Here is a 14,647-nt window from a genome sequence, read left to right as displayed (position 1 = left end):
GATGAGTCACCACAGATACAACTTTCACATCACCAAGTATCAGCTCAGACAGTGCTTTTCAGCAGAGACAGCTAAAACACTGAGTGGAGAGTTATGAGATATGGATTAACCAAGTGATAAGAGAGAGGAAAAGAGAAATTTATATGTGTACACTGGACTATTTTTTTTGGGGGGGGGTTAAAGATTTGCAGCAGAAAGTTTTCAACCAAGGATAATAGTATAATAACAACACAATCCTATGCATGTTTACTCAGCAATAAGTTCCACTATGTTCAATGGGGCTTACTTCCAGGTAAGTGTGCATTGGACTGCAGTGCAAGAAGGTAAAAATGTACTCAAGCCCACCAAATAAATATTGAGAATTTGAGAACCAGTTCTTAAGCTGTGTTGGCCAGTGCTGGTTGAGTTAAATAAAAAATAAGAAAAGCTGCCACGTACCATGCACCCATTTTTCATGCAGTACTATATACTGCCTGATATTGCAGTGTCACGAACAGAGCAAATTTTTAATTCCCATTTTTCCTTCCATTCACAGCAATAATTTGCATGCAATATAAATTATCAATAATACTCCAAATCTCACATCTCAGTGCTCTCACATCAAAGGAATGAATGTAAGCAAGAGAGCAAAATGTCAGAAAAATAACCCAGTCAAAGTGAAAATGATGTGGTTGGACTATTTTAGCTGGATCACGGCTCATATCCTCATTTGACATGAAATGGGAGCAATTCTCCATGTAGCTCTTAACCTGACATTTCCTGTAAATATGGGTTTCGGATAATTAGTCTAACTAGACATCAAGGCATAATCCTTTTCTTCTTTCCTTTCCTCAGAGAAAATTCATTAAGCTTTCACAAGGCCTGTTGCATATGACGTACTGTCAATAGGCAAATATTACAGAATTGAATATTATATTGTCAGTAGATGAACATTCAGGCACAATCCCCGTTAAGCTTGAAAGGGGATACAAATATGTCTAAAGCCTTCTTGGTTTTTGCTTTGTTTTTTTAACTACACATGAAGCAGAAAACGTGACAATTTAAACGTGTCTTGTGATTTGGAAGGTCATCTTTAAGGCAGGGGTTGGCGATGTGATACCATGGGTGCATTGGAACTGCCCCCTGGCACCAACATACCTCTGAGAACACAAACACACACCATTACTCACTCCCTCGCCCCCAGTCATGATGTGGTGGGGGCATTTACCTTTTCCCTTCCTGGAGAAGGATATAGAGTTGAAGGAGGAAGTTGGAAGAGTGATGTTCTTTCCCACTTCTCTTTCCAGCTCTATGTGCTTATCCCCTGCTTGGTTTAATTCTACTGGACTCAGCTTTTACCAACTCTGAGAGGGGATGTCATTTGGGAGAGAAAATAGTGAACAGTGATGGAGAACTGACCATGGTACTGTCTCAAAAATCCAAAATGTGCCCACATGCCTAAAAATTGGCAGCCCAGTTGCAACTCTCTAGATGCAATTAGTTTTCTACCCTTTTACCATTCCATAACAGGTCCTACAACGACGACGTTTAAATCTCAAGAACGCTATCATTACTTTTCATGTATTCTAAGCCTACCATAACATAGACTCAATAGGCTATAGGGCTACTTTTTTAACTGTGTCACTGACATTTCAAGACGCTAAAATAAAACAACAGTTTCAAAAGCCATATAATAGCCGCTATTCTTTTTTGGGGGGGGGGTTGGGGGGCAGAGGTGTCTTGAATTCACTGTACAGCAGCATCAAGATAATGAAGGGAAATGAAAGAATAAACCTACCCACAATTATAACAGAATGAAAAGGGTTTTATTGGTGGTTTATAACACATTCAGTGAAATTTAGTGTGTGGTGTTCTTATGGGGGTGGACATTCCATGCTCATCCTGCTATTAATCCAGTGCAATTAATCTGCTAAAACAATTTTCCTCCAGGAAAAAAGAATAATTAGGCATATTATACACCTTGGCATTTTAACCTAAAGATAAGCATGTTGATTTCAACAAGAGGGGAAAAAATCAAGTCTGTGTTTCATTTTTCTCTTTGAAATCAGTAGCGACAAAATAGGCTTCGCTATGCCTAGGAATCCACTTTGTTTTTTCAATTACAGTACACTAACTCAATTTCAAACTTACCCAAATGATATCATACAAGGGAAACCTGGTTTGATTCACTCTCTCATCACAGGTAAACAAAACAAGGATAAAAGGCAAGCATTTCCCCACTCTTCTGCCGATTCTCCTATCTCTTTTCCCCGTTTTATTATAAAGGGCGTTGGTAAAAATGAAGCTAACAACTTAGGAAGGAAATCTCACCGGCTTCTGTAGCAGAAAACCAGTTGCACTCGGACTTACACATCACTGTAGTTGGGCCTGGAGCAATATTGTCCATTCGGTCACTATCTGGTGGTATCATCCTCGTAGCTGCCTTTGACAGTTTTACATTTTGCCAGGCATTGAGAAGAGAATACATACCTCAGAAGGTGACTCGACTTCAGCTCCCCTTCTCCAGCACCTGTCTCCGATCCTTCTTCCATGCTGCTCCCTTAATCCTGGAAGAGCTGCCCACCAACACTTCCAGCAATCTCCTTTAACCAATAGGGCCCCGCACCCCACCCAATTTCTCCTCTGAATCTCTCCATCTCTCCACACAATGCATTTCTTCTGCAGAGTCTTTCTAAGACCATGCAACAGATTTTGCTCCTCAGAGCGGTGAGCTAAAACAAGTTAACCCTTGCCTAAAATCCTGCTGGTTTCCTCACTCTTTCCACCCCATGCATGACGCTAAGATCATAAAGCGATTGGAAAAGGAATGTGCCACCTATTATGGTCTATACACTGTCTGGTATAATGGTGGTGCTACTAAGCATCAGGTACGGACAACAATGACTTTATTTATATGCAATTACTTTAGATTTCCTTTTAAAAATAAGAGCAGCGATTTTCAGCTTAGTGGTCGATTTTTGAGTCGGAGGATCCATCTGCCTCTCTTTCCTAGTTGCAACCCCTTACCTTGAGTCTGATGCAGTGTTTCACAGTACAAAACATACCTACCTCCCATCACCACAGTGCACCAACACTAAATACACATGTTTGCATCACTCAGACATACATTGAAAGTATATATAGATGACATTCAAACAAAACTTTAAAGAAGGAAGGAAGTCATGTAATACCTTTACTTTTACCTATGGATTTGATGAAATGGTTCCATGAAGAAAGCATTGCCAGACAAAAAGAGAGAGAACAAAGAAGAGAAACAACAGTAAGAGTCATGTGTGTGTAAATGTAAATGCTGTCACAATTCAAGAACATGAAAAGAGACAAGGCATGAAACAAGTGTTTGAAGACAAATGGAAATGCAATTGGTGTCGCATTTTAAGAATGGCTGCTTTGCAACCTTCATGTCCATGCAGGAGAACACAGAAGTAACCCATGCTTCATTTTCAAACGAGTGACACAGAAGTAACATGAACACTGACTTTAAAGGGAGCGGGGTTTGTACACGGTGATGGGGAAAACCACTTATTTCATCATGTTGCAAAACTGTATTCTGAGCATTCCAGAAGCCAGGAGCGAGTGCTTTCCGCATTTTCAAAACAGTCATGCATTAATGCAAAGCAGGACTCTCTTGCTAGGTACAAACTCAAGACTCTTCTCTTTCGCAATCTATCTTGGGAGTATGGCTCCCTTTGCTCTTTGTTGTGCTTAAAACACACAGCCATTTCCCAATCAGATCTTCACTCTTTTTTATTTTTGCTGACAGTTATTATATTGCAAGTAGGGTAAGGGGAGACAGTTGAAAAAAAGAGAGAGAAGGAAATCAAAAGATTTGAGGAGCAAATTAAAAATAAAATCAAAATCAAAAGCAGTTTCTACGTAGCACTATTCATATTATGTATATAAATATATATATATATATACACACAACAACAACAAAAAGAAAAAAAATAATGTGACTGCGATCATGTGCTTATTTGCAGCCCAAGAAAGCTCGCAAGCATTTGGCCATCATTTGCCATGATGGATTTTGAAGCAGCTACAGAAGAAAAAAGGAAATAAACCAAAATGAAATAAAGGAACAATGAAAGCAGAGTGGAAAAGGAGCAGAACCCATACCTTGGTCGCCCATCATCAAGTGCGCCAGACCTTAAAGGGAAACAAGAGCACAGTCAGCAATGAATAAGGGTGCACGGGAAGGTGGTATTGTCACAGTGACCCCAAAAAATGTTTTTTGCAACAGGCATCTGTTTCCTGTGAAATGTTTTCCATTACAGTGGAAAATTAAAACAGCATTTTTCAACCACTGGTTGGAATGCTTTTTGTGGGGTTGGGAATGGGGCAAAGGGGCCATTTGGCTTCTATTCTAACACAGATTAATGCTGCCCTGTACAGCTTCTTCCCTAGGCATTAAAGTTGGGCTGAAGACAAAAAAAATAATAAGAAAATCATTTCAAGTTCAACAAATTCCTGGAACACTCAGTCTCCCAATTTCATCGTTTTCAGTAGGACGACACTTAGCTGCAAAATAGCTTTCCTTTTTTTCCCCCTCCCAAATTTCCAAACGTAGAACAGTGTCAACCTGAAGAATGGGCTGGGTCTGATCTTTTTCCCCTCGTTGAAAATGAGCATTTCAAATAATCAAACAAAATAATTCCTTTGTCACATTGAAATGATAATGCAAGGGATGTCTCCTTGTTTGTGTGAAACATTTGAGTAGAATAAGGTATGTTCCTGAGGAGGAAAATTGTTAGTCATCCATTGGGATGGAAGCAAATATCAGCATTAATTGTAACTGGGGAGAAAATCCCTTTGGTTCGGCACCAAGTAGTTTCTCCAAATTAAAATATGCTGTGCTTAAAGTACATTGATGCTGAAATCAGTTTCCCAATTAACTCTCCCGCCCCCCTGCCGATTGTGGAGAACTGAAGTTTTAATTGGGCTAAGCAAAGCAAATTCTCCAAATCCATTTTTTTAAAAAATGAGCTAAAGCAATAGCAAAAGAATTGGTATATTTCCCCCCCTCTTAAGCAAATTTGGCATATCACATTTTGTATCCCCTTAAACAAAAGTTTAGCTCTTATGCCACTTTATAAATAGATGCTTAGCAAATTGGTTTACGGGGGAAATCCAAATCGTAGTCATTTAGATGCCCCCCAAGCTATAAAATTGTGCTTCTCTCCCTCTGGAACAATTTCATGGCACATCCCACATTATTTTTTGGGTTGGTTCACACAAAGAAGGTGTGCAATAGAATAATATGCTGGTTTTTGCTGGAAGGTAAGATTCCTAAGTTTGAGATTTTTAATTCACATAAAAAATTAGGCGCACACATAAGACATATAACAAGTGATCTGGAGGAAGGAAATATTTCAAAAGCAGAGCGCCCACACCCCAAACACGCCACTTCATATAATCAATCAGTTGATGAAAAAAGGTTTTAAACAATGTAATAAGTTTTTCATTGAACACAGTATGTCTTCTAAATTGACAATTAATCTGTATTAAGTATCTGGACACATGAAGAATCTTATTTTGGCTTCTGTTGCAGTAAACCATGTTTTGTTTTGTTTTTTAAGTTTTAAAAATTCTGATCCTGTAGTATAAACTCAATGACAGCCTCAAAAATTGCACGATTTTAGAGAAGACAAGATGGGAGTCCACCAGTCTATGTCAACTCTGCACTAAGTGTCAGTGTACTAAGTGAAGGGAGTTTGTAATGATCTCAGTCTTGTAGTTAGAGTGTAAGCTTGTTTACTCAGAAGTAAGTCCCACTTAGCTCCCACTGGGGCTTCATCCCAACTAACAGCGCTTAGGACTGCAGCTTTTGTCGAGCTGTAACTTTGGCTCATGAGTGTAGTGCTTTCCAATTCCTTTCCTTTATGGATTTATAACTGTCTTTAGGATTGGAAATTGGATGTACCAGGTTCTCTGTGACTGAAGATTCTCCTCTACTGGAAAAAAAAAATCACTAAGCAATTTGTGATTTTTGAATGAATATAACATATAACTGTATCACATCTTCCAAAAGACGTGGGCTCCTGAATTAGAAAGAGCATGTTCCATGAAACCGTGTCAATCAAAATCATTTCATGTTCCATGAGAAATATGCTCAAGGTTTTATGTCTACTAGTACCTTAATTTTCTCTTTTTCATTTATTTATTGCTTGTGAGATTGATTGGGGGGGGCGGGTTCTGGGGTCATAAGAGGGCTGGTACTGGAAGAGGAACTGAAAAACTACTGTACACAAGTAAAACACAATATGAAGCACCATCTGGGTCCTGGGTTTCTTTAGAGCACAAGGAAAATTGTATTTTGCAATACGATAAATCACTGTGAAAATGAGCCTTTAAGGCAAGTTTGGTTTTGTTGTTGTTTTAAAAAAATGTGGGCAAGGGCTGAAATAAGTATCGGTGTCTTGGATACAATGGTTATGTTGGGACAGAAAACAAAACAAGTAAACCCCAAAACCCCGAGCATCTCCTATGTGCATAAAGTTGCAGGAACAAGAGTGAGACCATCAATGCTCTTTCCAATAGCTCAGGGATGGGCAACCTATGGACTTCCAGATGCTGTTGGACTACAATACCCATCATCCCTGGCCATTGGTTATGCTGGCTGCAGGTGATGGGAGTTGGAGTCCAGCAATGTCAGGAGGGCCATGGGTTCCTAATCCTTGTTTGCACACATTAGGGCCTGCACATTCCTACCACTAGTGAATGCCTGGAATTCTCTGCGGAGCCAAGGTGCATGGAATCCCAGCTCATTTTATTCTGACATATACATACTGAAATACGTAGAATGAAGGAAGCTCTGATTGGTCCCTCTTCCTTAGTACTGGCTTCAGTGACCGGAAGTGGCTCTCTGGGGTTTCAGGCAAGAATCTATACCAGTCCTAACTAGAGATGCAGAAGAACTGCTTGCAAAGCATGGCCAGTTGTGTGGGTTTCCCAGAACATTTTGACTTGCATATCATAATTTGCAAATTTTCACCTTGCATTGAGAAATGTTCTGATGCCCTAGATCAAGTGCCAGGAACCTCTGGCCCTCTAGATGTTGTTGAATTAAGACTCCCACTGGCTATGCTTGCTGGGACTAATTGGAGTTTCTCCACACATGTCTTACAAGAGTGGTCTTTATTTTATCTGCATTTAGCAAAAGTTTTGAAACAGCCAAGCTGGCCCAGTATTTATTTGCAACTGGCACCCATTCATTGTTACTGGTGAACTTATGACATGGAAAATGTTTTTCTTTTTCTTTCCTTTTTAGGTGGATATTCTTAAAAATGCTCAGCACACAAGATCAGATTGTTTGTAAAGCAAAAAACAAACAAACAAGAAACTCTAGATAGATGTTTGATTAAATATTACTATGCACTACAACTAGAAACTTAGTGTCCACATTGGAGCCCTACCCTAAAGAATTATATTTGCAAAACAGCTAGATTGGTTCAAGGTACTTTAGTACTTAAAATGATTCATTTAACATTAGAAATGATGCACCATGACTTCTTCTACGGCTGAGCATCATGCAAAAAAAAGGAATCGTGTAAATGAGTCCTAAGAGATTTAGAATATATAGATATATGTACACGCTACAAGCAGATTTTTTGCATATTCAACTTCAACTACTACCCTTCGGGTATGCTAGTTTGCAAAGATGGGCCAATGATATCTTATGCCTGTCTTTTTATTTTATTTCCCCCCCTAAGGTCAATTTGGTTAAGGAAATTCTTGCTTAACAGAGAAAATCCTTATCTGCTCTTAATTAAAGTGGTTCCACAGAGTGCTGTGAAGATGCGGTGATGTAGGCTGGCTGAATATCTGACTCACAGTGCACTTTCATGTCAGCTGCACTGGACTCTCAGAAGCTATTCCCTTTCATTAAATCCTCGGCTCGGTTGTTTGAACTTTCCGTGTGTTCCTTTGGAATAGTCTTAAATAATAATAGTAATGACAATAATAATGGTACCTCTGGATGGGAATGATTCTGCCTGAAAACAAGTCCAGGAAAAAACCTGAAGACAGGACCACACAACTTGTGAACCACCTGGCATGCCTAGTGGCCCAGGCAGAAGACAACCTTCTGCATTTTCTGCTAGTCCAGCACTAGACCACTATGCATGGCTGATATGAATGCAGCTTGTTTGATCCCTAACTGGGGGGCCTGGTCTAAAAGTCTCATTGGACCCCTGTAAATATCAAAGTAATCAACAATGAGCATGAATGTCTTTACCTAAGGTGCTGCAAAACCCCCACACACCTACATGTGTTTTACCATGTAGATAAGACTATGTGTTAGTTTCCCACATTTGGGGTGGTTTACTTAAGGATATTAATTGTGCCCATGTGTACTCTCCTTTTGACCTTTGGTGTCTGACATGCATATTTTCAGGAGTCGCCATGTGCTTTATAACTCCTTTTTTTCTGTAATTGTAAAGCTATTTTAAACCAGTTTTTCGTGCTGTATTTTAAATTGGGTAAATGATAATAATAGTAATAATAATGAGCAAAGACACCTTACATGAGAGGCACTTAAATCAGATGTTTGGGGACGGCAGCATAATGCCAAAAAGAGCAATGAAATAATGAACAGGTATAAGACAGAACTGAATTCCATTTCTTCATATATATATTTTCTGTAAACCACCAGGGTATTTTGTGTCATAAAAATGTAATTAATAAATAAGAAGCTGCTAATGGCTCACATAACTAACTAATGTGGACATTAAGTACTCTTATAGAGGATCAGAATGAATGGCAATCAGTGCCAATTAGTTTAACAAATGGCAAATGAATGGCCTGTCTTGAAGTAAGGGCAGTTTTGCCAATAATTTCAGATTTTCATCCATCATTTTATGGATCCGTCATTTCTCTCCCTCCCCTTATAGAACAGTAAAAAAGGGGGGGTGACAGCTTCTCTCTACACCAGATTGGTGGTGCTCTAAAAGACCCTGAGTCACAGTATCACAATCAACCTTGGTGGCACAAGTCACGGGGGCTAGAGAGTCATCTCTAGATGTCTTTTTGCTCCCACTTACTGGTGTCAAAAACTGTGCACACAATATAGCAAGCCCCTAGAGATGCATGGAAGGGCTCGCACATGCTCAGAAGGCCATTCCAAGCTTCTTCTCCCTAACAGCAGTCCCTCCATTACACAACTGCCATTGGGCTTGCCCTAAGCAGGGACCAGGCACTTTTGGTGTGACAATGGTGATGGTAGGCAGTAGTACTTATGGCAGTGATATCTGTATGTGCAACAACAATAAGACCACATTGCATGGTGCTTTTTAAAAAAAACTCAGGGGAGCTTCAAAAGCAGGGTGTGGTTAGGGAACAACAGATTAAAAACTTTCTGGGCACAAAAACCCTTACGCAAGGCTGCTGGCTCTTCAAATGTACAAAAACAATGAGAAAGCCAGGCGATCCCATGATTAAGGTTACACAACACAAATAAACGTCCGTGTTCTTTCTCTCTTAGTTGCTAGGCCATTAGTGCATTAATGCTGACCAGAAAATCTCTCCTCCCCTCCCCCCACCACTGCTGAAACCAAGAGATTCTCCCAATTTCAACAGTGTATTTTAAAGGGGAGAGGGGCCAACTTACGCCACCACCATGTTGAAACTTAAAATAGTCCCAGAAGGAAAGAAGAAAATCAACTTACCGTATTGAATGATAAGGGGCACCACTATAAACACTAACCAGGAGGCAAAACACTAAACAGGAGGGATAGGAAGGGTAAGAAAAGAGCTTAGGAAAATAAGATAGAAAGCACCCACCTTCCACATAGTTGTCTTCTGAAAGCACATAACAAGGAGGGAGAGAAAAAGGGAAAGAAAAAACATTCATTAAGCAGCATGCAGACTGGAACTTGCCTTTGCATGTGAGCATCATGCAAGGCACCGGACACCACATGCAAGTGATCCATTGCTACTATCCAGAAGGAAGTGGGGCAGGGGAGACCAAAAAGCACAGGGAGGCAGTGTTTCTTCTGTTGAAAGGAAAACCCCACTCCTGCAAGTGGTACAAAAGAAAAGAAAAGTGCAATATCTCAAGTGAAAGGGGTGTTTGTTGTTTGTTTGTTAAATGGATCCACTATGAGTTCCTTAGGTTAGTCAATGATTTCAAAGGGTGCTCTGGTGTCCAATGGTTAATTTCTAAAATGAGAAATGAAAAAAAGTGCCTGGGATTCAAGTCTGCCTCTGGATTAGAAACCCTTTCCCTCTTAATCCCAGATAAAGTGGGGCAGAGAGGCTGGTTGAGACCACTCAGTGGCCAAGGGAAAGCTGTCTATAAAAGGCCAGAGCCAGGTTTACTTCTACTTCACACATTGCAGGGGAAAGCTCTGGCATTGAAAAAGATACACTTGACTGCCTGCTCCTGTGCCTTTTAGAAAAGCTGGATGCTCAGACGTATGGTTGCAGCAGGTGATGGATTTTGCTCTGCTTCTCTCCATGCCAAAGAAAGCTTCACTTAGCCAAATGTGTGGGCCAGGTTTATGCGTATGTTAGAGACCCAGAAGAAGGGCCAGTTAAAAATAATAACAACAAGGAAACCAAAAAAAGTGTCAACGCCTACTTTAAATCAAACTCTCTATACGTACAGCTGCACTACACACTTATTTTGGGTGTTGTACTGGTTTAATGGCTGTCACATTCCCCAGAGGGCTTTCTCTGTTAATAGATCACATCTGCAATTGTTTCCAGTGAGTCCTGGGAAATGAGGGTTCAGCCAGTTTGCATCTCTCGTGGAGACATTCCGTGCGAGCTGCTTTCATGCTTACAGACTTTCTAAATGCGGAGCTGCCCCTAGAGCAACATAATGCAGACAGTGGTATCTTCTTCAACGGAGTGAAGCAGGTGGCACTGTGCCTCACAGGAGAAAAATGCTGCGCCAGCCGAAATCACCTCTTTTATTCACATCTGTTAAAAGTAGAGAATCCAAGGCTAGCTCCAAGTTTAAAGCAACTCTCTGCAACATGACCCGGCATGGACCTATCTAGCAGGTTCCCGAACTTGGGTTCATCTGCCAGCGGCAGCAGTTGATATCTACAAACTACCATTTTAAAATCCCTTCCATGCCCCTGAAGCACAGCTGCTGCAAAGCACTGCAAAGAACTTGTAGACCAGTTTGAAGGGAAAGCGCCAGAGCCCCAGCAAATGATCTAAGGTGTCAAGAACTGGTGCTAAGCTTCCTTCCCTCTTCTGTACTCTGGCCATTCTACACCAGCCTTCCCCAACCCGATATACTTCAAATTTCAATGAACTACAACTCCTATCACCCATCACCTTTGGCCATGCTAGCTGGGGCTGAAGGAAGTTAAGAGTCAAGCAGACACCATCCAGGCCATCCCTGCTTAAATTTTTCACACTGTGAAAGTTGCACTCCTTCCAACCCATGCTGAATGCAGCTATGAAAGGCAAATGCTATTTGTCAAAACTACAAACAATTTAGAAGCAGTGCCTAATTCCAGAATAATTCCACCTTGCTTGTTTAAGGTCAAACTGTATAATCCTAGTAAACAGGCTAGGGAAGTCTTAGGAGGTCAGTAGTACAAAAGAGTGACAGCAGAATAATCATGTCTACTTACTGTAATGAAACTACTTAATCCTGCATTTCACATTGACAGTGATAATTTCTCTTGAATTCACAATCAGTAAAATATCTCATTACTGCATATAATTGTTGAAAATATGGGGAGGTAACTGGTCTAAATGCAGCTCTCACATAGCTTATCCATGACTATTCTGATTGCAGTAGAACTGCACCAGGTAAAGCGATTTGAAGAGCATCAAACCGGACACTCAATCCTAACCAAACTGGTACATTCCAGAAGTGCATAATCCACGTACAGCAGAATTGTTTCTTTCCATTCAGAAGCTGTCTTCACTGAATCCATCAAAACTTAATTTTGCCAAATGGAGAACTTGGAAAACAGCATATATGCTCCTGAGGCAGTTTCCTTTATAGCTAAGCACACAAGCAAACTATGCAGTGTGTTGAATAACAGTTGGGGGACAGGAGTGGGAAGAAGAGTAACTTTCCCATTGCTTGAAAAACTCTGGTTTTGCAGTCCCCGGCAGGCAGCAAATGCAGAAGCTGGAGGAAATCTCTAAGTGTGGTTGGTGAGCTGTGTTTGGCTTGGTGGGTCACATGTTCAGTCCTACACTATAAACATAGGGTTTGAATTGCTGGCACACTGATCTCACCACAATCAAACGAGTATTCTGGTGCTTCACAGATTTGATGTAAGTAGGAGGAAAAAATGTACACACTATTCTAGCCTATAAACTCAGTTCACACGTAACAGTAAGCCAAGCCATAGTTTAGCATGTATGTGCAAACATGTGGGATCCTAGAGAGAAGATGGCGTTGGTTTTCCTTCCCAACTCATCTGCCAGCTGCTGTGCTGCTGTGAGATACACCACGGTTTGGTTTAGAATGCTGTGACTCATGGTTCATCTTCTCCAGACAAAACACAAGGTACAGACCAGGGAGGGGGGAAGTATGGATAAAAGTAGTGGTTTGACTAGAGTAAGACAAACCATATGCCTGGGTTTGGATTAAATGCTAAGCCAAAGAATGGCTTAGCCCACAGCTTCACAGAAGCATCAGGTCTGGAGAAGAAGCAAATCAGTTGCAATCTCCTCCATGGGAACTTGCTTGCTTACACGTTCACGGTTTGGTTTAGTGTCACCTCTGAATGGGTCACCGTGTGAGATGAGAATTAAGGAGCTCCAGCGTTCTGATGTAAGTGAGACACAGGCTACCCAAATGTACACATTGTTTGCTTGTTTATTTCATAATGTTTATATACTGCTTGATTATAAACAACAACCACCCACAGAGTCGTTCGCAAAATGAAGAAGGCAATAGAATTATGGTTAAACAATCAAAACAACTATTTAAAACACTTAAAGAATGAAAGCCAGCAATAAATTAAAACACATACACACCAACAGCATTCTAGGTACCAGGGGAGGTTTGAACCTGTGTTTGGAAACTGGTCAGTGCCTCTGCATTAATTAGACCCTACAAAATAAAGTAGTCAACTAGCGCTTAGTGAAATGATGCTGGCCAGTAGCGGGCCATGGAAAATAGGGAATGAGACAAGCTTCAGGGCTTGGCTTGTTCAGTCAATGCCTATGTAGGAGAAAGGGAGGCAAGGGGCTCTGATTCCCAGTCCTAATTAATCTACAAGAAGGCAAGAATGGAGGTACAAAGCACCTGAAACTTTCACACATATTATGTGACTTGCCTTGTAATTGCATTATTACCCTATTTATTAACCTCTGCGAGCCCCCTTGAATGCTGAGGTTAATGGAGATGTAGCTTTCTTTGTCATTACATAGTAAGGCTTGAAAGTCATACTGAGGTTTTTTCGGTCCAGGACTCTTATTCATTTGTGTACCTACTGAGTGGTCAAAACCCACAGTCCATATGGGAGGGCTGTTTACTGTTATTGTTTGTTATTATGGTATGTATTTCTGTGTTTTGATATTGCAGACTGCCCTGTGATCTTCAGATGGAGGGCGATATAGAAATTTTAACAACAACAACCATTTTTAATGACCATGTTATTATTATTTATGTAATTAGCAAGTTACCTTGGCAGATCCTGTGGTGCCAATATGCAACCAGGAGCCAATATACAACCAAGCAGCTCATTTCGTTAGAGCACAGTGGTGATAACGCCAAGGTCGCAAGTTTGATCCCTGTATGGGACAGCTGCATATTCCTGCATCCCAGTGGGTTGAACTAAATGATCCACAGGATCCCTGTCAACTCTAATGTTCTGTGTTTCTATGAAGGTCCTGCTTAGAGTATTTAAAGACCTAACCAACCTGGAGCCATGATATTTAAAGGACTGTTTTTCTCCTCTGTGTCCTCAGATGGGGCACTGCTGAGAGTACCATGTGCCCCAGAGGTGTACAAAAAAACACAGGATTTTAGCATTGCAACTCCAGCTCCCTGGAATCAATTATCCACTGAGATCAGACAGGTGAATAGCATCATGATCTTTATGAACCTACAGCAGCCATTTTTGTTTAGGAAGGCTTTCCCTGATGTCCAACCCAGCCATCTGTGGAATACTAATTTTATATCTGATGAAATTGTTTCTAGAGTTGGAATGGCTGTTGTTTTTAAGGTTTTCGAGTTCGTTGATGTTTTAAGAGTTTGCTGAAGAATTCAACAAACAGAATCTTATGTTTCTGTGCTTTGTTGCGCTTTTACTGCATACGCCACTTCAACAGTTTCATGCTGTGAAGCGATCTATAAAATTTGATTAATAAATGAATATAAAGAAATAAAAGGCCGAGCAAAGGAAGATAAACCAATATATAAAGAATACAGAAATTTCTGGTGATTGGAATTACATTTGTTCATCTCCCACAATCTGTTGGGCCAAAAGAGGCTCCCTACCCACATTTTAACTCGAAGGCCATCACCTGCACTGCAATAATTATGAACTTAGGAAGCTGCTTTTTGCTAAGTCCATCTAGGCTGAATGGCAGTGGTTCTCTGGGATTTGAAACCCTTTCGAGTCCTATTTGGAGATGCCAGATATTGACATTTTGCATGTGAAGCATGCTGCTTTGCCACTGAGACACAGCCCCTTACCCTAATTAAAGAATATATATATATATATAT

The 14,647-nt window shown here is 40.6% G+C and overlaps 1 protein-coding gene across 30 annotated transcripts in view; it reads right to left on the bottom strand.

Moving 5' to 3' along the window:
• Positions 1 to 14,647, bottom strand: part of NRXN1 (neurexin 1) — a 1,008,670-nt gene that overhangs the window by 877,405 nt on the left and 116,618 nt on the right. For 18 of the 30 annotated variants that reach the window (XM_082217236.1, XM_082217247.1, XM_082217269.1 and 15 more), the window contains exons 3-4: positions 9,775 to 9,792; positions 4,114 to 4,143 (exon numbers count right to left, since the gene is read on the bottom strand). The exons of 6 other annotated variants lie outside the window; for them this stretch is intronic. In XM_082217236.1, the coding sequence (XP_082073362.1) occupies positions 4,114 to 4,143; positions 9,775 to 9,792 (48 nt within the window). The remainder of the gene's footprint in view (positions 1 to 4,113; positions 4,144 to 9,774; positions 9,793 to 14,647) is intronic. 6 more of the 30 variants (XM_082217258.1, XM_082217266.1, XM_082217239.1 and 3 more) reach the window with 1 other exon arrangement.

Source organism: Podarcis vaucheri (assembly GCF_965113315.1).
Source record: "Podarcis vaucheri genome assembly, chromosome: 3".
Lineage (NCBI taxonomy): Eukaryota > Metazoa > Chordata > Lepidosauria > Squamata > Lacertidae > Podarcis > Podarcis vaucheri.
The sequence above is the reverse complement of the archived record's forward strand: the minus strand, read 5'-3'. Positions and strand labels throughout refer to the sequence as shown.